General features: G+C 42.4%; 1 protein-coding gene across 1 annotated transcript in view; it reads left to right on the forward strand.

Moving 5' to 3' along the window:
* Positions 1-21,252, forward strand: part of ACTN2 (actinin alpha 2) — a 93,597-nt gene that overhangs the window by 35,409 nt on the left and 36,936 nt on the right. The window contains exons 4-9 of the mRNA XM_074948893.1: positions 4,958-5,044; positions 6,022-6,109; positions 6,899-6,977; positions 11,693-11,774; positions 16,363-16,448; positions 17,395-17,487. Of these exons, the coding sequence (XP_074804994.1) occupies positions 4,958-5,044; positions 6,022-6,109; positions 6,899-6,977; positions 11,693-11,774; positions 16,363-16,448; positions 17,395-17,487 (515 nt within the window). The remainder of the gene's footprint in view (positions 1-4,957; positions 5,045-6,021; positions 6,110-6,898; positions 6,978-11,692; positions 11,775-16,362; positions 16,449-17,394; positions 17,488-21,252) is intronic.

Genomic DNA, 21,252 nt, shown 5'->3' on the forward strand with positions numbered 1-21,252 from the left:
GGGCCTTAATGTAAATGAGAAGCAGGTCCGGGCTGAGGAGTCAAGAGTTCTAGGTTTCGTTCCCAGCTTTGTCCCAGACTTCTTGTGTAACGTTGGGCAAGTCGCTTAACTTTTGTGCTTCAGATTCCTCATCTGTAAAATTGGAGATAATAGTTACAAAGCTTGATTCATTAATGTTTGGAAGCTTTTTAGATTATTGGGTGGAAGGTACAAAAGAAAAGCCAAGTATTATCATTATCATTAATTATAATAAAATAATAATAATATAATAATATTTATTTTGACACAAAGAGGAACATATAAATTAAAACAGACCAAATGGTGTTTCAGCTATGGCTACTGATGGCTGTAAATCACCTAATCTTTCATAAACATTTTTGGGATGTGTTTTAATTTCCAAAATGTGAAGTCACTGTCTCTACATCTGTTGAGGATCATGTGTAATTTTCTGACAGTGAGCAATGAAGAGTCTGTAGTGAACCTAGTGCCACCAACTGTGATTTAAACCAGAGGCCCAGAATAAAGATTAAACCACTAGTCCTGTGGAGCTCTAGTGCAAAATTCTATTTAATGTATTTATGAGTTGTCTCTATTCAGTAAATGTGTGGTGTTCATAGCCCAGGAAATGGCCAATCACTGGTTTTTGTTAGTTTTTTTGTTTGTTTGTTTTTTGGGTAGGTGTGACCAGGGTCCTTTTGGGGAGCCAGCTATGGTCACTCAATTAGGGTGACCTGAAAAGAATGGGGCAGCCAAACCCCAAAAAGCTGATGAATATTCCAATACTTAGATTTACCAAGCCAGCATAAAACAGCTTCTTTATTACCTTACTGGTTACTCAGAAGTCCAAACAATACAGTTCCCTTAAAGTGATCCAGCCTCCAGCCTCCATCCAGGTACCCATGTCAAATATGATGAAAATTTCTGTAAATCTTATTTCATCATATAAAAGAAAAGGTTCTACCAATCCCAAAGGATTGGACACATTACCTCCCAGGTTAATGAAAGTTTCAGACCTTACCCAAATACACGCTACAGCCAATTCTTATTAACTAAACTAAACTTTGTTAAAAAACAAAAGAGAGAGTATGGTTAAAAGATCAATATACATACAGACATGAGTTCAATTCACTGAGGTGCAGGTTCATAGCATAGATGGTGAGCTTTGTAGTTGCAAAGAGTTCTTTCAGAAATAGTTCATAGGTTATAGTCCAATGTCCAAATGTCATATTCAGGGCATACCAGCATAACTGGGACCTCAGTCTTGCAACTCAAACGTCCCCTGATGAAGCATACACAAATCTGAGATGACAGAATCAGGACCCAAGGATCTTTTATACATTTTCATGTCTTTTGACAAGTAGGGAGTTCAAAAGGTAATTAGCATGACTTTGAAAGAGGTCCATCACCGGTACTTCACTATACGAATTAACATAAGGCCATTTGCTTGTACCTCCACCCTTCACAGTACATTTCAAAGTGAGATGAATACCGAGATATCATAGAATCATAGACTATCAGGGTCAGAAGGGACCTCAGGAGGTCATCTAGTCCAACCCCCTGCTTAAAGCAGGACCAATCCCCAATTTCTTTCTTTTTTTTTTTTGTCCCAGGTCCCTAAATGGCCCCCTCAAGGATTGAACTCACAACCCTAGGTTTAGCAGTGATAGGATATTCTTTTCACCTCTGAATTATCAGAATACAGCATAGACAGGGACTGCATGGTCCACCCTACTCATACATATGTAAATACACAAAAACACAAACATTTTCTTCCCACATGTCTTATGAGGGTTATTTATTTTGCAGGATGTTTTAACCCTTTCTAGCCATGCGTCACAGTGGGTTTAAAGAAAAAAAAATCAAATAAATTGAGGGTGCTTTTTGTTGTATCCTGGGCTGAATAAACTGAGAAATTGAGGAGACTGGTAGTACAGAAGATCATTAATAGGAAGGACCTCCAAGGAGTTGTTTGTTAGATGAGAAGAAAAAAATTTCAAAAAACAAAGTGGGCTGCTGAATCTGCTGAAAGACAAACAACTAAGTAAAATAAGAAAACAACAAAAAAACATTTTGGGCCTTCAGTCAACCTCCCCCCGCCACCCAAATTTTTATCCCTTCTCCATCTTCTTCTCCCCAGAATAATTGTGGATGTAGTTTAGCTTATGATGGGTTTTGAGCTGAATTGAAAGGTAGGGGCTGCAGTTCTCTCAAAGCAAACAGGCAATGAAAACACAGATATGCATCTGAAGAAGTGAGGTTTTTGCCCACGAAAGCTTACGCTCAAATAAATCTGTTAGTCTTTAAGGTGCCACCGGACTCCTTGTTACAGATATGCGAATTATTCTGGGGATAATATCCCTGATGGCCTGTAGAGGAGGGAGAAAGGAATGAATCAAAGTATGCTTTAATTACTTTCAGCAGTTTAGCAGTTTTGTTCTCTTTGCTTTTTGGTATTTTTTCTATGTATGTCAGATATGTTTTGGCTCTTCCATACAATGTTTTAGCTAAGGAGACTGAGGAACTGACACATCTACTTTATTGCTGACAAATAATTTGAAAGTTCTGTCTGGAGCCCTGGGAACAGCGGGATTGTAGTAGCCAGTCAGAAAAGAAAGATTTGTATATTTGCAGTGTAGCTGTTATGAAATAATCACACAGGCCCAGATCCACAAAATTGTTTATAGACTCCTGACTTCCATTGGTTTCAATGGAAGTTAGGAGCCTAAATACTTTTGCAGATGTGGGATGCAGCGATTATGCAAATACACTAATTGGCTGACAATCAGCATGCCCCATGAGTATTGCAATCCAGATATTGTACAGTTTGAGAAATGACTGTATAGTGATTTGTACATCAACATCCACAACCAATCAAAGTGCAAGGAAATGCGTATGTGAGGAAAAAACAACTGAGATATGCACCAGTTACGATTCAATCGCCTCTGATTGATAAAGAAAGTTCAGTTTTGGTATAATTCATGGTAAACTTCAGGAGGGCCGTGATCCTCCAGGGCCTATACAACGATGGTAGCAGTGGCACATGGAGTCCTGAGAAGAGGGATGTAAATCTTGGAAAAATTAGTTGGAACCCCCTAAGAGTGAAGAGGAAAAATAAAAAAACAGTTATCTTTTTAACACTGATTATTGCACTATAAAAATAAATGTTACAATGAAGGGGCACCAGAACAGGGGAATCTAGGGGCCCACGGCCTCCCCTCTTTTAAAAGTGGGAGGGCTGTGTTCTTTCACTTTTTACTGGCCGTAAGGGCGAGGGACGCGGGGGAGGGGTCGGAGAGGAGTGCGTGGAGGGCGGGGCCTCCAGGAGAAGGGACGGCACAAGGCTGGGGCCTTGGTTCGGGTGCTGGTGATCCCCCCACTATTAAGGACCTTCTGCTGCTCCTGTTACAATGTCACTGTGCTGGGGTTTACCTTGGGAGTTACTTCCACAGACTGCATGGAAAGAGGGAGAAAATCCTGATTGGGTTGCAAATTTTGTTGTGGGTCAGCTCAAATAGAATTGGTGTCTTGAATCACTTTCAAATCACAGGGATAAAAAATGCCATTCAAATTACTTATGTGCATGCGGGCATTGCCAGTTTATATTTAGAAGAAAATGACTTAAAAGATAGCTGAAAGTTTATCATTAGTAACACATCAGTGTACATACACAAAGTACTTTTAAAAAAATTCCTTGTAACTTGGCCAAATCAAATTGAATTTTCATCAGACAACCAAAAGGTGCACATGTAACCTATGGCCAAGTTTTCAAGTGCTCAGCAACAAGCAGCTTTCATTGTCCTCAATGGGCACTGCTGGCTGTTGACCAGTTTTGAAAATCTGACCCTACCTAAGGACAATGGGTAAAATTTTCAAACCTGTCTAAAGCTTAGGAGTTGAAGTCCCATTTCCAGAAGGGACTTAGGCACTAGGGTGCCTAAGTCTTATTGAAACATCTATGGAACTTAGGCTCCAAAATGCCAAAGTCATGTTTGAAAATGGAACTTCGGCTCCTAAGTCATTTAGGCACTTAAAGAAATTTACCCCCCTCTCTAAGTCAGATTTCAAGTTTGTACACTACTAATGCATGAGAGCTGTTAAAAAATTGCAAAAAATTGTTTGTTCACTTGCTTTGTATTTGAAAACAGCAAGACTGATTTTGCTCAAACTTTAGTGCTTATCTACCTTGATAGCTATTCTGCAATAGCTATTCCTGATTAACTCCATGTGTGGATGCTCTTATTCTGGAGTAAGAGTGCAGAATAAGGCCCTGTCTACATTACTGCAGTAAGTTGACCCAAGTTATGCTACTCCAGTTACGTGAATAACGTAACTGGAGTCGACGTAGCTTAGGTCAACTTACTGCAGTGTCTACACCGTGCTGCGTTGATGGAAGACGCTCTCCCGTCAACTTACCTTACTCTTCTCTTTCTGGTGGAGTACTGGAGTTGACTACAGAGCGCTCTGCCATCAATTTAGCGGGTCTTCACTAGACCTGCTAAATCGACACCCTTGCAGCAGCGCCGATCTATGGGTAAGTGTAGACACATGGCCTAAGAGTGTGAACACATGGAGTTACTCGGGAACAGTTAATCCTCTTTAAATTCACACACTAATTTATTCCAGATTAATTTTTAAGTGTAGACAAGCCTTCAGAGAAATATTTTTTCCTTAGGTAGAGACTAAACAGAGAAAAGTCAGTCTGAATGGTGAAAATTTGAGAAAATCAGAATCAATTGAACAAGGCACTTTAGTATGGAAGTGGTGACCTCAGCTGTAAGTAATTTTCAAGCCTAATTAGCCTGAGCAGAACCATGAGCTTGTTGAAAATCCAACTAGAAGAAATTCTGTGTAGGTTAAGAATTACGAAACTTGCAGTATAACAGATGTGCAGGATGAAAGTAAGAAGACACATTGCAAACTGTACTCTGTAAATTTTGGTTTCCCTTTTTTACCCTAGAAATTGTTGATGGCAATGTGAAAATGACCCTGGGTATGATATGGACCATCATCCTTCGCTTTGCTATTCAGGACATTTCAGTAGAAGGTAAGAATATACCCCTGGCTATCTTAAAATAGTTAGGGCAAAGCACGTCAATTTGAGTTGACGTTAAAATTAAGTAAAAAATCTATTTTTATCAGATCGCTGGATCACTGTGTAGTGGTGCAACATCCGATTTACAAGATTGTTTGTTTGCCTGAGCTTGCTGATCTGCTAGCTTCCATATGCAACCCAGGCCTGGTCTACATTACAGTGTTAGGTCGAATTCTGCTGTTTCCACACATCAAGCCATAGCTTAATCTTTGCCTCTTCACTGTACACTTTTGCCAGCTCTCTGAACTTCCTGCTTTCTGGAGCAAGCATCCTGTATCTGTCCACTTCTCCACCTCTTTGCAAATCTGATCTGAGTACATATGTTTTTTTCCTTCTCTGTACCTCTTTATTTCTTCTACTGCTTTAGTGTTTTTTTGTTTTGTTTTACTGTCCCTAGGTAATTGTATTCAACTCTGGAAGGTGTCTTGCAGTTTGTATGAAGGACATTTTCACGTGTTGGCTGTACTGTATTGTTGGTCAAATGCCTCTCTACTTAAATCAGTTTTAAATTGTGAAAAGTGTCACTGACAATTCTAGAAACTAATCTCTAGTTTCCACAGAAAGGATGTAATGTATAAGCAGTGGTAGTGCAAGCTTCCCACACTGCCCTGCCGGGAGTGTCATGATAGACCTGGAGGAACCACCTCTAGTGTTGAGATGAAGATCAGTCTCCAGGGTCTATTTAGTCCTTGATTTATGTGTTGAGACTGCCAACAAGGGGGCCAGTTGTGGTGGTGGTGGTAATTTTGTGACGTTGACAGCTAACCCCGGGGAAACGAACTGAGACCATCAACATCTATTGCACAGTCCTCCTCCCCCCCAAGCAGATGGTAACAAGTTCCAGCTTATGAATGTTATTTAAAATAATAGGGAGTAGTCTACCTGAGCTCCTTTTCATTCTTTCTTTTTCTCTCTGATGTCCTTTACAGAGACTTCAGCCAAAGAAGGTCTGCTGCTGTGGTGTCAAAGGAAAACTGCTCCTTACAGAAATGTGAACATTCAGAACTTCCATCTTAGGTAAGATCACGTTATTTCAAGGGATAAAATACAAGTGTTTTGCATCAGATTCTTCTCCCAGTTGTGTACATGTAACTAAGAGCATTATTTGGCCCTTAATGTTTAAACTGGTATATACTGGCTCATTCAATGTATGGGGAAAAAAGTTTTTACCGGCAGAACCCTGGCGTAAGTTCAAGTTTATATTCAAAGTATAGATTATGCTATCTTCAGGAGGAAGTGCAGGTGCTCAGCAACATTCAGAATGAGACCCATAATACATAGAAAGTGTTTAAATACATTAAGCATTTTTTTCTGCTGCTACTGTATGTTCCGTTGAGAAAAGCCCAGTTGTGGTGTTATAATTGCATGATATAAGTGACACTGAAAAAGACTCTTGGACAAGCATGTTCTGTTAGCCGAATCTTCAGGGATTCATTTGGCCCTTGATATGCGTGTGACCATAAATATATTGGAGGGTTATGCACATGCATTGAAAGCAGAACCTGTATCCTTTTGTGTCCTGGAGCATCACAGAAGCTAACCAGTTTCTACTCCGGACGCATTTTACATAACATACACTGTGTAAAGACCCCTGTAGGGCGAGCAGGAATATATGGATTATAGAAGAGTGAGTACACAGTCTACTAACAGAACCACACAGTGAGGGTGGACCCATGAGATTTAATTATCTGGATGCAACATGGGCCTTCATGCATATAGCAAAACATTAAGTGAGGGTCAAACTGTCCAATGTAATGATTGTATTAACTTATTTTTCCATTTTATTTTCTATTGTTTGTTGTAAAGCTGGAAAGACGGCCTTGCACTCTGTGCACTTATCCACAGACACCGACCTGATCTTATTGACTACTCCAAGCTAAATAAGGTCATCAGTCTGGGTGCCACAGCATGCTGATCTGCAGTGATCTGGTTCACTTCCTATTTGCTTAGCATGTTTCCTTAAGGATGAGCTGAGACGTGCTTACTAACTCTGACTGGTTTGCCAGGCTCCTGACAAAACTGATTCTGAGGAAGAAGGACACTCCCTCCTTTTCCTCCCCCCTTCCACCTCCCCCTGCTCCACTTCAGCAGCTAACATTACATACGCTTGGCCTGATTCTCCACTGCTTTGCATCTTGGGGACTCATTTATACCAGTGCAAAGTGGGTGTGAAATTCTAATAGAACCGAATTCCCCCCTCATGCTGGTGGTGGTGTTTACACCCACTTTGCATTGGTGTAAATGTAAGCTCAAAGCCGTAGCGCAGGGGTTCTCAACCTTTTTCTTTCTGAGCCTCCCCCCAACATGCTAGAAAAATTCCACGGCCCACCTGTGCCACAACACCTGTTTTCCTGCATATAAAAGCCAGGGCCAGCGTTAGGGGGGAGCAAGCAGGGCAATTGCCAGGGGCCCCATGCCACAGGGGGTCCTGCAAAGCTAATTTGCTCTGCCCTTGGGTATGGGTAATAAATTACCTATAGCAGGAAATAACAAGATTTACAAATTAAAGTTCACAAAGAAAATATTAATTTCTTCTTACTTTGTTTTTAACAGAATTCCACCAATGTCCCCTACAAGCATAAACCTAATGGTGCCCTAACGTCACTAGGTTACAGAACAAGGGGAGTATGTTATTCTCACAATGGGTCTGATTGTAGCAGAACAGAGGGTGCAAATGGGGCCTGACTGTGTTGCTGTTGAAATTGGTGGCTTTACTAGTTTAGAAAGTCTTCAAAAGAAAAAACATTAAAAATCTCATCTATCGGGGTCATGAATAACTATTTTAGGGGGTGTGAGGATGAGGGGCAAGCACATGCCTCAGATTTGCCAGATTGTAACAGATGAACAATGCTAGAAAAGAAAGAGGAATAGAGTTGTTTCATCCCAGTTTTGGGGATTTACAGTTAATTTCCTGTGCTCTAAAATGAGAATACAGCTAAAAGTCTCCTTCAGTGCCAGCCAGGGAGAAGACTTCATGGGCATGTGTGCAGTGCTCCAAAAGATCCATGACATGTTTGCGGCTGGCCCAGATCAGCTGGTTTGGACTGCGGGGCTAAAAATTGCAGTGTTAGCCCCGCAACCTGAGCCTTGAGAGCCCAAGTCAATTCATCCAGGCTCTGAGACTTGGTGTAGTGGGTTCTTTATTGGAGTGTAAACATACCCCATCATTGTCTTAACTTGCTAGATGCTACCAAACGCTTCTCATTTGTGAAAGAGACTGTTAAGTCATAGATTGGATTCTTCATTCCCTGCTCCCCATAGTAAATAGATTCTACAAAGGAATTGACTGTTATGGGAAAGCTTTGAAGAAAAAAAGAACTAAAATGAAATGATTTATAAAGCTGGTTCTGTTTTATAAGTATTAAAAAGTTATGCTGGGGCCTGCGAGGCACATAATAATAAATAGTCAATCGATTTATAATGCTAACTTAAACTCATAAAGTATTAATCTGAACACTAAGGCGTTTGGAAAGTATTAATTTGGAGCTCAGTCCTACTCTTCTTACTTAGGTGAATAAGAGGAGCAGGATTTAGCATTTCATCTTACTTTTGGTTAATGATTTTCAACAGCAGTTTGCCCCCCTATTTGTTCTTTACACTGCTCCTAAAACAATTCTATCCCAATTACAAATCTAAACCAAAATGTCAAAATTGCCAGCCAGCACCAGCATGGTCTCCGGTTTTACGCACACACCATTTTCTGCACAAACATACCTACTAGGTAAACAGACAACCTGTTTGTGCGTTTAAAGGTACTTATGCATAACAGATGCTAACTTTCTGGAAGGCCTGCTGAAACCTTGACCACAGTGTACGAAACTTCCATAGTAAAACCATTTTATTTTTGTGTGTGCGGTGGGAAGATAGAACAGAACTCAAACAAATGTGCCTTGATGAGACTGCCATGTCAATCATGTGCAGAAAGATCCTAACATTGGGCTTGTTTCCTGTCCTGGCTGTGTTTGACTGGCTACTTGTTTTGGGTGTCTTAACAACTGTCTTGGTGTTTTTTCTTTTGGTATGATATCTGTTTCTCCTGCATGCCTTCTTTTCTTTTCTCATCTATGCATCTTGTGTGGACTTCTTGTAGCTGGAAGGATGGCCTTGCTCTCAGTGCCCTTATCCATAGACACAGGCCTGATCTTCTTGACTATGACAAGTTAGATGAGGTATTTCTGTAGCCGCAACAGAGATTTTTAACTACTGTGGTTTGTAGCTTTATTTTATGGTATGGGTAATGGATATCTCCCAGCATCTCAGGCTTCACTATAATTTTAAACAAATCTTCTCCCAAATCTTCAGAGTTTTAATCAATCATTGATTATACAACGAACATACCAGTGGGGGGTGTCTATCACTCATCTATAAGAAAAGTATCTCAAATTAGTCAATAGGTTTCACTTAGATTTAGTCTAGTTTTTATACATATTTCATATCTGTAACATAGTTTTTGTACATGCCATTAACCCATGTTGTATATACATGGTGTTGCATGTATATAAATATATATATCCACAAATAAAGTTCCATAGATTTTAAATATTGGCCAAATTTTAAATGCCTTTTAATTGAAATGATGCAGCTGATATAACCTACTATATGAAATACACTTGATAGTAAAGTTAGAAAATGCAGCTATTGTGTATAATATACAAATGAGCCAAAATCTTTAGGCCAAGCAAAAGCCTTCATAACATATAATTTTTCAAATTGAGTGATGAGTATGATATATATTTGCTCGAAAGAGGTACCACTGGGAACACTACTTACGTTTTGGAAACACATGCATAATATGCAGAAAATTAAATACTTCATACTCAGAAGATGTGTGAAGTACAGACGTCTATGAAACTTGGAATAATCACTGTGAGTTAAATCTCACTATTTTCACTGATGTAACCAAAAAAAAAAAAAAAAGCCCACTTGAGACATCAGGACCCCTCTCTAGGATAGCAGTTCTATCCCAGCGCAAGACCCGGATGCTGCCTGCAAGGAACAGATCTATCTACTGGGAGAACCTGTGTCTCTTCTAAAAACAAGGTCTTCCACCAGTAGTGGCATTTTCAGAAACCAAGACCTCTCACAAAGAGTGTTTTCACCCTAATGTGAAACACTGAGGGTATGTCTCCAAAGTAAAACCTGCAGCACTGAGTCACAGAGGCTGGGTCAATTGACTTGGTCTGACAGGGCTTAGGCAGCAGGGCTAAAAATAGATATTCTTGCTTGGGCTGGAGCCAGGGCTCTGAAACCTGGTGAGGGGGAGTGTCTCAGAGCCCATGCTCCAGCCCATGTGGGAACATCTAGACTGCTATATTTAGCCCCGCAGTCCGAGCCCCATTAACCCGAGTCAGTTGATCCAGGTTCTGAGACTTGGTGCCACCAGTTTTTCTTTGCAGTGTAGACATACCCTAAGACTCCAATATGAGATATCAAGGCAGCCTAAGGAGCATATTCCCCTGCCTAATTTGAGACACTAAGCCCAACAGTAATCATCCCCTATAATTTGAGACATTGAACGTATACTTCTGATTTGGGGTTCACTTATTGTTCCCCTTCCTTTTTCTTCAAAAAACAAAAAGGAAACCATTGGCTTGATCCATAGGAGCTGTAGGTTCTCAGCACCTCTAAAAGCCATGTTATATGTACATGCACAATAAAAACAAGTCACATCCAAACCAAGATCTAAAGGTGTTACTCATTCTGAACAGTAGCTTAGATTTCAATAGGTTCCTATGCCTGAAGCGGCTTCTCTGTGCATTTCTGAGACTAGTTGTTCTTGTTTTTCTGTGCTTGTTCATCATTATATGTGAGCTTGACCAGTAGTCAGCTTATGAGCTTGCTAGAATTCACATCTCTGTGCTATTCTGCATATATATATGTTGGATTTTCATCATAGTATATGTGTATATTGAATACATAATGTTTGTGTCCCCGCAGAACAAATTAACAATGGATACCTAATCGTATCTCATAGCTTATTAATGTTTTCTCTTGAAAAGATAGAAACACATTATATATATATACACGTGCGTGTGTAGACACGCACAGACTCACTCACTCACTCTATATCAGGGGTTCTCAAACTTCATTGCATTGTGACCCCTTCTGACAAGAAAAATTACTATATGACCCCGGGAGGGGGGACCAAAGCCTGAACCTGCCTGTGTCCCACCACCCCCGGTGGGTGGGGGCAAAGCCCGAGTCCCACTGCCCTGGGCGGGGGATCGGGGGTGGGAAAGCCATAGACCCAGGGCTTCAGCCCAAGGCAGGGGGCCTGTAACCTGAGTCCCAACGCTTTGGCCTGGGCAGTGGGATTCGGGCTTCAGCCCCAGGCCCCAGCAAGTGTAAGCCAGCCCTGGCATCCCCATTAAAATGGGGTCCTGACCCACTTTGGGGTCCCGACCCACAGTTTGAGAACTGCTGCTCTATATCTATGAGCTCAGCTTTTTGGAAAACACTAATTATGACTCATTTCCAGTGAGGAAAATCTATGTCTTGGATCAGGCGGAATAACCTTCAATATACATACTGTATATATTTCTTCTTGCTATGAGAAAAATGTCTGGTGTTTAACTGGTTCTCATTTTTGCTTTCATGCAGGATGATCCTCTAAGAAATATTAATCTGGCAATGGAAATTGCAGAAAAACATCTGGATATTCCAAAAATGCTGGATGCAGAAGGTGGGAGCTAAAATTTATTATAATTTATTTAAATTATATTTAAATTTATTAAAATTATCTTGAATAAGAAGTAGGCAGTAAAATCTGTCACCTTGTACATACATTTTTTTCAAGAATGCTTATACATGAATCATCACAATGATGCCTCTTTATTATGGTTCCTTTTCAAATTATTCCTCCTTTTTTATTTCTTGTGTGCTGGAGAATTTCACACTTTTTTGTTTAGTTAAATATTATTTATTATTTGTATTGCAGTAGCACTGAGGGTCCCAATCATAGATCAGGACCCCATTGTGGTAGGAGCTATATAAACAGAACAAAAAGACAGTCTCTGCCCCAAAGAGCTTAAAATCTACCTGTAAGACAAGATGGTGCACAGATGTTAACAGTTTAAAAACACATGAACATTGTATACTGCTGAAATCAAGACTTTAAAAAGAGACCTATAGCTAATATAGTCCTTCCCAAATATACAGCTAGTAACATGTGCCACCCATGCTGGAAGCTGAAGTTGAGGAATTACTGTTTAAAAAAACAACAACAAAAAAACCTGTATTTGTATTTTTTCCAAATGATCAGTTTTAATGAATAGTCCCATATTTGAACCCTTGAAAAAGACTTCAGAGTCTTTCTATAAATAATATGATGTTAAAGTACCTCTTGGAACTAACCAATGTTCTGTAGTTTGGGCATGCATGGAGACAAAATATGAACATTTGCTACTTTAAATATATTAATTCTGATCTGGTCTCTTGCCAGTTGACTGGTCTCAAAGGGTAGAATGTTCCCAAGCACTCAGTCTTAGCCTGCCTGCTCCCATTGAAATAAATGGCAGTAGAGTTAGTACTGGGTGCTTTTGAAAACCCCACCCAAATAACTCAGTGGTTTCTAGCATTGATTTCATGCTTCAAAATTCATTCTCTCTTTGTTCCTGGAAATCTGAGTCCTGTTTTAAGCAACACCTTGTCCTTCTTACTGTAAACTAAGATGCAAGGTAATTATTTAACACATCTACCATCTCCTTATTCATAGATATGAACGTCCATTACCATTTTCCTTTTTCTTCAGCTTCCTTAAATATTGTATTCCATATCCTGCCGTTTTACACCTTAAAAGAAAAAAGACGCTTTATTAGAGTCATCATTAATATGTGAAATCATCCAAATATGTGCTGTCAGCTTTTATTTCAATTTTCAGATTCTTTTAATGTATCCTTTTCAAAAGTTTGTTCTTAACCCCTGTAAAATAAAAGAAACTGATGCTGAATTATGAAATATATTGGTTCTTATGGTATAAAATCCCACAGCTAACTTTAGAAATTTTATCTGCTTTCCCTGGTCATCTCCCCAACCCTACTCCGGCTGCGTGTGAAATGGGCATTTTTGCATTGGTGCTAATGGCATTCAAAAAGCCTCTTCACTGATAATCAGTATGAAGTGCTTGGTCACTTTCTGTCTTTATCTGTTGCAGAGTGTTAAAGGGACCATCATTGTCAATGTGCCCAAACTTCAGTCATATCCTGTCATTTTAGTTATTTCCTCCTATAATGATGCAAAACCCATCAGCCTTCCAAAATAAGGGGCTGAACTCTGTTATGATTTATGTTGAGGTTAACTGAAAATAGAATCGGGCTCAAAGGCTGCAAAACTGTTAAAAATCAAAGCTTTTCTGAGTGCTAGATTTATTCTGGATCACAGTAGCACATGTATGCCTGTTTTGCAGGTTTCGGATACAGATCAATACTCTGATATGTGAGAACGTAGAGCAGGGCAGGCAGAATATAGAGACACTGTATTAACGTGCTTCACATGCACTTCTACATTCATAACTATGTTACTAGGCCAAACTTTGCTTACATTCACACATGGTTAACTCTGGAGTAAGTCTACTGACTTAAATGAAGTTACTCTGGATTTATGTAAGTGTAAATGAAAGCAGAATTGATCCCAGGAGGTCTGCATCTGCCAGCCTTCCCCAATAGCTCTTGAAAATTGGGTCTTGTACAAAACAGTGCAATGTGGCAATGCTATTTCTGTACATCCTAGATATTTGGATATTTTTAACATTTCAATTGAGCAATTGATAATTCCTTCATTTATTGATTCCTAAAGTCTGATCAGCATTGATATGAGTGGATGAAAGCAAGCGGAATGACCTTGGTTTTTTTTTTTTTTAAATCCTTGCAGCATGTGAGGTGGAATCATCATCAGATGGAAGTATATTGCCATTAGACTATCTGAGCAGTTAACCTTCTTCTTTCTACACAGATGTAGTAAACACTGCCAGCCCTGATGAAAGAGCCATTATGACTTATGTTTCCTGTTACTACCATGCATTTGCGGGTGCTCAGAAGGTGAGGTTGTAAAAGATGGATCAGATCTCACCCTTCACCTTCTGTGGGGTTTTTTTTAGCAGTTTTTCTCTTCTGATCTTTCCCCCCGCTAGTTACTAGAGGAGCATCCTAGAGCTGGGCAAGACCTCATTTCCTAATATTATCTCTGCACTCATGTCTCTGTATAGTCAATAGAAGTTTAGCCATTTGTTTGTTCTCCAGAAACATATTTTTCTGTCTCACTATTCTGTATCTTTACTAGTAATATCAAGTAGGATCTCAACAGTTGGTTACTGACCTGGATAGCAGACATACTTCCCTCTATTTGAAACCTCTGTGCATTGACTTGAATCAACATTTAAAGAGCAAGATGAAAATAACAAACGCACATGGAAAAAAGAGATCCCAACAGCAGTCATATTATCTCCACCACCATGCCAGAGACCCTAGATATTATTCATGCTGTAAATGTAAAAAATATAGCAGAATCTCAGAAAATATACCCCAGTTTTGTTTTCAGGATTTTTTTAAGTGTTAGCATTTTAATGTATGTACAAATGCACAGCAGCATAAGACATTTATTATATGTGATGCAGACACAAATATCATATACAGACATCTAGGTAGAAATCTGGAATTGTATCTCAGCAAATATAAGCAAAAAATAAATACTGTAGAATCTCAGATTTCAGAGTAGCCGTGTTAGTCTGTATCAGCAAAAACAACGAGGAGGCCTTGTGGCACCTTAGAGACTAACAAATTTATTTGGGCATAAGCTTTCATGGGCTAAAATCCACTTCATCAGATGCATGGAGTGGAACATACAGTAGGGAGGTATAAATACACAGCATATGAAAAAATGGGAGTTGCCTTACCAAGTGGGGGGTCAGTGCTAATGAGCCAATTCAATTAAAGTGGAAGTGGGCTATTCTCAACAGTTGACAAGAAGGGGTGGAATCAGTTTTGTAGTGCAAATGAGGCCAATGTAAACAAGGTGGCCCACTTCAAACAGTTGAGTTACAAACACCAGAGTTACAAACTGACCGGTCAATCACATACCTCATTTGGAACTGGAAGTATGCAATCAGACAGCAGAAACAAAAAAATCAAAAATCAAATACTGTACAGTACTGTGTTAAATGTAAACTATTAAAAAATAAAGGGAAATTTAAAAAAAAAGATTTGATGAGGTAAGGAAACTATTTCTGTGTTTGTTTCATTCCAATTAAGATGGTTAAAAGCAGAATTTTTCTTCTGCATAGTAAAGTTTCAAAGCTGTATTAAGTCACTGTTCAGTTGTAAACTTTTGAAAGAACCACCATAATGATTTGTTCAGAGTTATGATTATTTCAGAGTTACGAACATCCTCTGTTCCCAAGGTATTCGTAACCCTGAGGTTCTACTGTAAAGAGAAACTCGGAATTGGACACAGTTCAAGTGTCACTAATAGGAAAATGCTCACTCTAGGGATACTGATATATAGTATTAAATAGCTAACAGATACTTTTGCAAGCTTGAGCTACTCTTCTGTAGAGAGGTCCTTCCCAGGTTAAAACAGCTAAAATTCCGTGAGTTATGTAGCCTGTCTTTTACATATCTAAGGGCTTGTCTACACTACTGCGTGGGGGTCGATTTAAGATACGCAACTTCAGCTACCTGAATAGCGTAGCTGAAGTCGACGTACTTAGATCTACTTACTGCAGTGTCTTCACTATGGTAAGTCGACAGCTGACGCTCTCCCATCGACTCCGCTTGCACTCCCCGTTCTGGTGGAGTACCAGAGTCGACAGGAGAGTGCTCAGCGGTCGATTTATTGCGTCTATACTAGATGACAGATTTTAAATTGTTAAATTTGAGCCCAATCCTGCAGCCTTTACTGTTGTGAGTAATCCTTATGCATGCAGGTGGTCTCACTGAAGTTAATGGGCTTACTCCTGTGAGTTACAGTGCATGAATAAGGGTGCAAGATCCAGCCTTCTGCAAAGAAAAATAATTTCACTTCATTGTCCTGCAAGACCTCAGTTTGAGTTTCAGCATATTGATTTTTTTTTCTGTCAGCACCAATAAATCTCACACACAGTTTATTCCAGCTTTGTCTCCAGAGTACAGAGCTGTGGGCCAGCACCTGCTTAGCATACAGAAATCAAGGCAGGGTAACAACCATTTTGTGCTTCTCTTTGTTCAGCCTGTTTTCTACTCCTCTATTTTTTTTTGTTTTTTTGTTCTTTCCTTTCCTTCCCCCGCTTCCTTCTGTAGATATTGTGAACACTCCCAAACCTGATGAAAGAGCTATCATGACATATGTTTCCTGCTTCTACCATGCTTTTGCTGGAGCAGAGCAGGTATTAATCAATGGTCCCTTTGAGTTGCTGTGCTTTTTGGTTGGTTGTTTCACATTTCCATGAGATTTTTTCACCTGAATATAGATCTTTGTGGTTTTAATCAACGTTCCCAGCTATTATTTGAATGTGAATGCTTTTTTTAACTAACTTCTGATCCTGATTCAGTTAAAAGCCCTGTAGCAAATTGGATTATTTTTTTTTTTTGGTTCCAAAAGGCATTACCACTGACGTCTCTATTTTGAGGGTCCTTAGTGGTTATAAAAGGCTATTTTCAGGAAAAGTAAGTTTAAAGAGACCTTGTTTTGCATATGGACCTCAGGCTGAGTTGATGCACAACTTTCCTTGCAGGAGCAGCTCTCAGGTGCACAATCAGAAAAAATATGCAACATTCAATTGACCCGATTAGAATTACCCCAGATTTACACTTGCATAGAAGAGCAGACTTTGACCAGTTGTGTACATTCTGGCGGTTATAAATGCAAATGACTTGTAGAAACTGTGTGAACTGGGCTCTTAATTTGCTTGGGTCTTCTTTTGCATGTTCCTAACAAACCTAATAGATTTCTAGTATGATTTTTTTTAACCTAATACCATAACCTGAACAATAGTCTAAGTCACTTTCCAAGTAAAGATTTATTAAATGACCCTAACGTTAGTGTGAAACTACCTCCTATATAATAAGGCTTTAACATTTAACAGAATGAATTCTGTGTTGATTTATATGCTATGCAGCACACTGAAGTTAGTAGAGTTTTACAGGAAGACTCACTGCAGAATTTGTCCCAATAACTCTGAGAAGGGCGAACTTACATATGAGTCATGAGCGCTAACCAACAGTGATAAGAGCAATTTTTATTTTCAGCAGTCACATTCAGGTTACTTAAAGTTTGTATCTGCTTGTGAACATGATGACAGCTATGTCCTGTTTGTTTTCTGTATTTTACAGGCTGAGACTGCAGCTAACAGGATATGTAAAGTGCTTGCTGTGAATCAAGAAAATGAAAAGTTGATGGAAGACTATGAAAGGCTAGCAAGTGAGGTAAAGGCTAGCAAGTGATGATGATAAATTCAGTGCATTATTTACAATGAAAACAGAGCAAAATTAAAGTCACATACAGCTGACAGTCATCTTTATCAGAGGGGAAGGATGGTTCAGTGTTTGGAGCATTCGCTTAGAACTTGGAGGAGCCAGGCTCAATTCCCTGCTCCATTACAGGCTTCCTGAGTGACATCGAACAAGTTACATAGACTCTCTCAGCCTCAGTTCCTCATCTGGAAATTGAGGATAATAGCACAGGGGTGTTGTGAGGATAGACATATTAGGAATTGTGAGGCACTCAGATATTGCAGTAATGGAGGCCATCTAAGTACCGGAGAGAGAGATCTTTGAGGGTTTATATATTATAACTGCTTGCACAAATAAGGAATCTTAAATTCACTTACTGTTTTCCATAATTCTAGTTTAAAAAAAGCTTCTTTCCCCTCAGCCAAAAATTGTAACATGATAGATAAATACAAACATATCTTTAAGTGATAAAAATAAGATGTTTAAGTATAAAGTGGTCCATAAGGATTTTATTTCAAACTGAAATATGAGGGTATAAGTGTCACGGAGTGTGGGGGAGTCCAGGCCCTGCACCCCTCTTCCTGGGATTCACTGAGACTCTCAGCCAGCCAGTAAAACAGAAGGTTTATTGGACAACAGGAACACAGTCCAAAACAGAGCTTGTGGGTACACCCAGGACCCCTCAGTGAAGTCCTTCTGGGGGAGCAGGGAGCTTAGACCCCAGCCCTGGGGTTCCCTGTGTTCCTCCACCCAGCCCCAAACTGAAACTAAACCCACCGAGCAGGTTCCCTGCTGCAGCCTCCATCCACATTCCTGGGCAGAGGTGTTACCTCCCCCTCCCCCTCCTGGCTCAGGTGACAGGCTCTCAGGTCTCCCGTCCCCAGGGCACATTCCCAGGTCAACACTCCCCCCTCCCTGCTGCGTCACATCGTCACATCTCTCCCCCCTTCGAGACTGAACTGAGCGGGGTCACTGTGACCAGTGACCTGGGGAAGTTCGGGGCCCCCTCTCCGGGACAGCGCATCCGCTATCAGGTTGGCACTTCCCTTCACATGGACCACATCCATGTCGTAATCCTGCAGGAGCAGGCTCCACCTCAGGAGCTTGGCGTTGGCTCCTTTCATCTGGTGCAGCCAGGTCAGGGGAGAGTGGTCGGTGTACACGGTGAAGTGTCGCCCGAAGAGATAGGGCTCTAGTTTCTTGAGGGCCCACACCATGGCCAGGCACTCCTTCTCGATGGCCGCGTAGTGTTGCTCCCGGGGTAGCAACTTCTTGCTCAGGTACACGATGGGGTGTCTCTCCCCCTTTTCATCCTCCTGCATTAACACCGCCCCCAGTCCCGTGTCGGAGGCGTCGGTGAACACCACAAAGGGCTTGTCAAAGTCTGGGTTTGCTAGAACTGGGCCACTGACCAGAGCCTCCTTCAGCACCCGGAAAGCCTCCTGGCACTGCTCGGTCCAGACCACCTTGTCTGGCTTCCCCTTCTTGCATAGCTCAGTGATGGGGGTGGCTATGGCGCTAAAGTGGGGCACAAATCTTCGGTAGTATCCTGCCATCCCAATAAAGGCTTGGACCTGCTTTTTGGTGTGGGGAGCGGGCCAGTCTCTGATCACCTCCACCTTGGCCGGTTCTGGCTTTAGGCGGCCGCTCCCCACCCGATGGCCCAGGTAAGATACTTCAGCCATCCCCACCTTGCACTTCTCCGCTTTGACAGTCAGCCCAGCCCCCTGGAGTCGGTCCAGCACTTGTCTAACCTGGGACACGTGGTCCTCCCAGGTCTGGCTAAAGACACAGATGTCGTCAATATACGCCACGGCAAAACTCTCCATCCCCCTCAGGAGCTGGTCCACCAGGCGCTGGAAGGTGGCCGGCGCTCCCTTGAGGCCGAAAGGCAGGGTCAGAAACTCATAGAGCCCCAGAGGGGTGATAAAGGCCGATTTCAGCCGGGCATCTGCATCCAGCGGCACCTGCCAGTAGCCCTTTGTAAGGTCCATGGTGGTAAGGTACCGAGCTCCTCCCAGCTTGTCTAGGAGCTCGTCCGGCCTGGGCATGGGGTAGGCATCCGATACAGTGATGGCATTGAGCTTCCGATAGTCCACACAGAACCGGACTGACCCATCCTTTTTGGGGACCAGCACCACCGGCGAGGCCCAAGGGCTGGCCGATGGCTGGATCACCCCCAAAGCCAGCATGTCCCGGACCTCTCTTTCCAGGTCCTGAGCAGTTTTCCCTGTGACTCGGAAGGGGGAGCATCTTATCGGCGGGTGCGACCCTGTCTGCAGCCGGTGGACAGTCAGATTAGTGCGTCCAGGCTGGTTGGAAAACAGCTGTCGGTACGGATGCAGCACCCCCCTGACCTCAGCTTGCTGGGCAGGGGTGAGCTGATCCGAGAGGGGGATTGTTTCCAGGGGGGAACCAGCTCTGGTCCCAGGGAATAGATCTACTAAAGGGTCATCTCCCTGCTCCTCCCACTGACCACACACAGCTAACACCACATTCCCCCTGGCATAATATGGCTTCATCATATTCACATGGTACACCCGGCGGTGGTGGGCCCGGTTCGACAGCTCCACCACATAGTTTACCTCATTGAGCTGCTTGACGACCTTGAATGGGCCCTCCCAGGCGGCCTGTAGTTTGTTCTTTCTCACGGGGATGAGAACCATCACCTGATCCCCGGTGGCGTAGGCACGGGCCCGCGCCGTGCGGTCATACCAGACCTTCTGCTTCCTCTGGGCTCTGGCCAGATTCTCCCTGGCCAGGCCCAGGAGTTCAGCCAGTCTCTCTCGGAAGGTCAGGACATACTCCACCACTGACTCTCCATCGGGAGTGGCCTTCCCCTCCCACTCGTCTCTCATCAGGTCCAGGGGGCCCCTCACCCTCCTTCCATATAACAGTTCGAAAGGCGAAAATCCGGTAGACTCCTGGGGCACCTCCCTGTACGCGAACAGCAGGTGAGGTAAGTACTTGTCCCAATCCTGCGGGTGCTGGTTCATAAAGGTTTTCAGCATCATCTTTAGCGTCCCGTTAAACCTCTCCACCAGCCCATTGGACTGGGGGTGATACGCTGAGGCCCAGTCATGCCGGACCCCACATTTCTCCCACAAGCACCGGAGCAGGGCCGACATGAAGTTGGAGCCTTGGTCTGTCAAGACTTCCCTGGGGAACCCCACTCGGCTGAAAATGGTCAGGAGCGCATCTGCCACGGTGTCTGCTTCAATGGAAGCTAAGGGCACTGCCTCGGGGTAGCGGGTGGCGAAATCTACCACCACCAGAATGTATTTCTTCCCCGACCGGGTCGTCTTGCTGAGAGGCCCCACGATGTCCATGGCCACCTTCTGGAAAGGCTCCTCTATGATGGGCAAAGGTCTCAACGCCGCTTTCCCCTTGTCCCGGGCCTTCCCCACCCTCTGACAGGGGTCACAGGATCGGCAATACTGCCGGACGGTGGTAAAGACCCCGGGCCAGTAAAAGTTCTGTAGCAACCTCTGCCGGGTGCGCCGGATTCCCTGGTGCCCTGCGAGGGGGATGTCATGGGCCAGGAACAGGAGCTTGCGGCGGTACTTCTGGGGGACCACCAGCTGCCTCCTGATCCCACAGGACACCCCTTCCCCTGGGGGAGCCCATTCTCGGTACAGGAACCCCTTCTCCCACAGGAACCTCTCCTGGCAGCCTCTCCTCATGGTCCGTCCCTCACTGAGGTCGGCCAGGTCCCTGAGCTTCTGCAAGGAGGGATCT

Source organism: Natator depressus, chromosome 3, assembly GCF_965152275.1.
Source record: "Natator depressus isolate rNatDep1 chromosome 3, rNatDep2.hap1, whole genome shotgun sequence".
Taxonomy (NCBI): Eukaryota; Metazoa; Chordata; order Testudines; family Cheloniidae; genus Natator; species Natator depressus.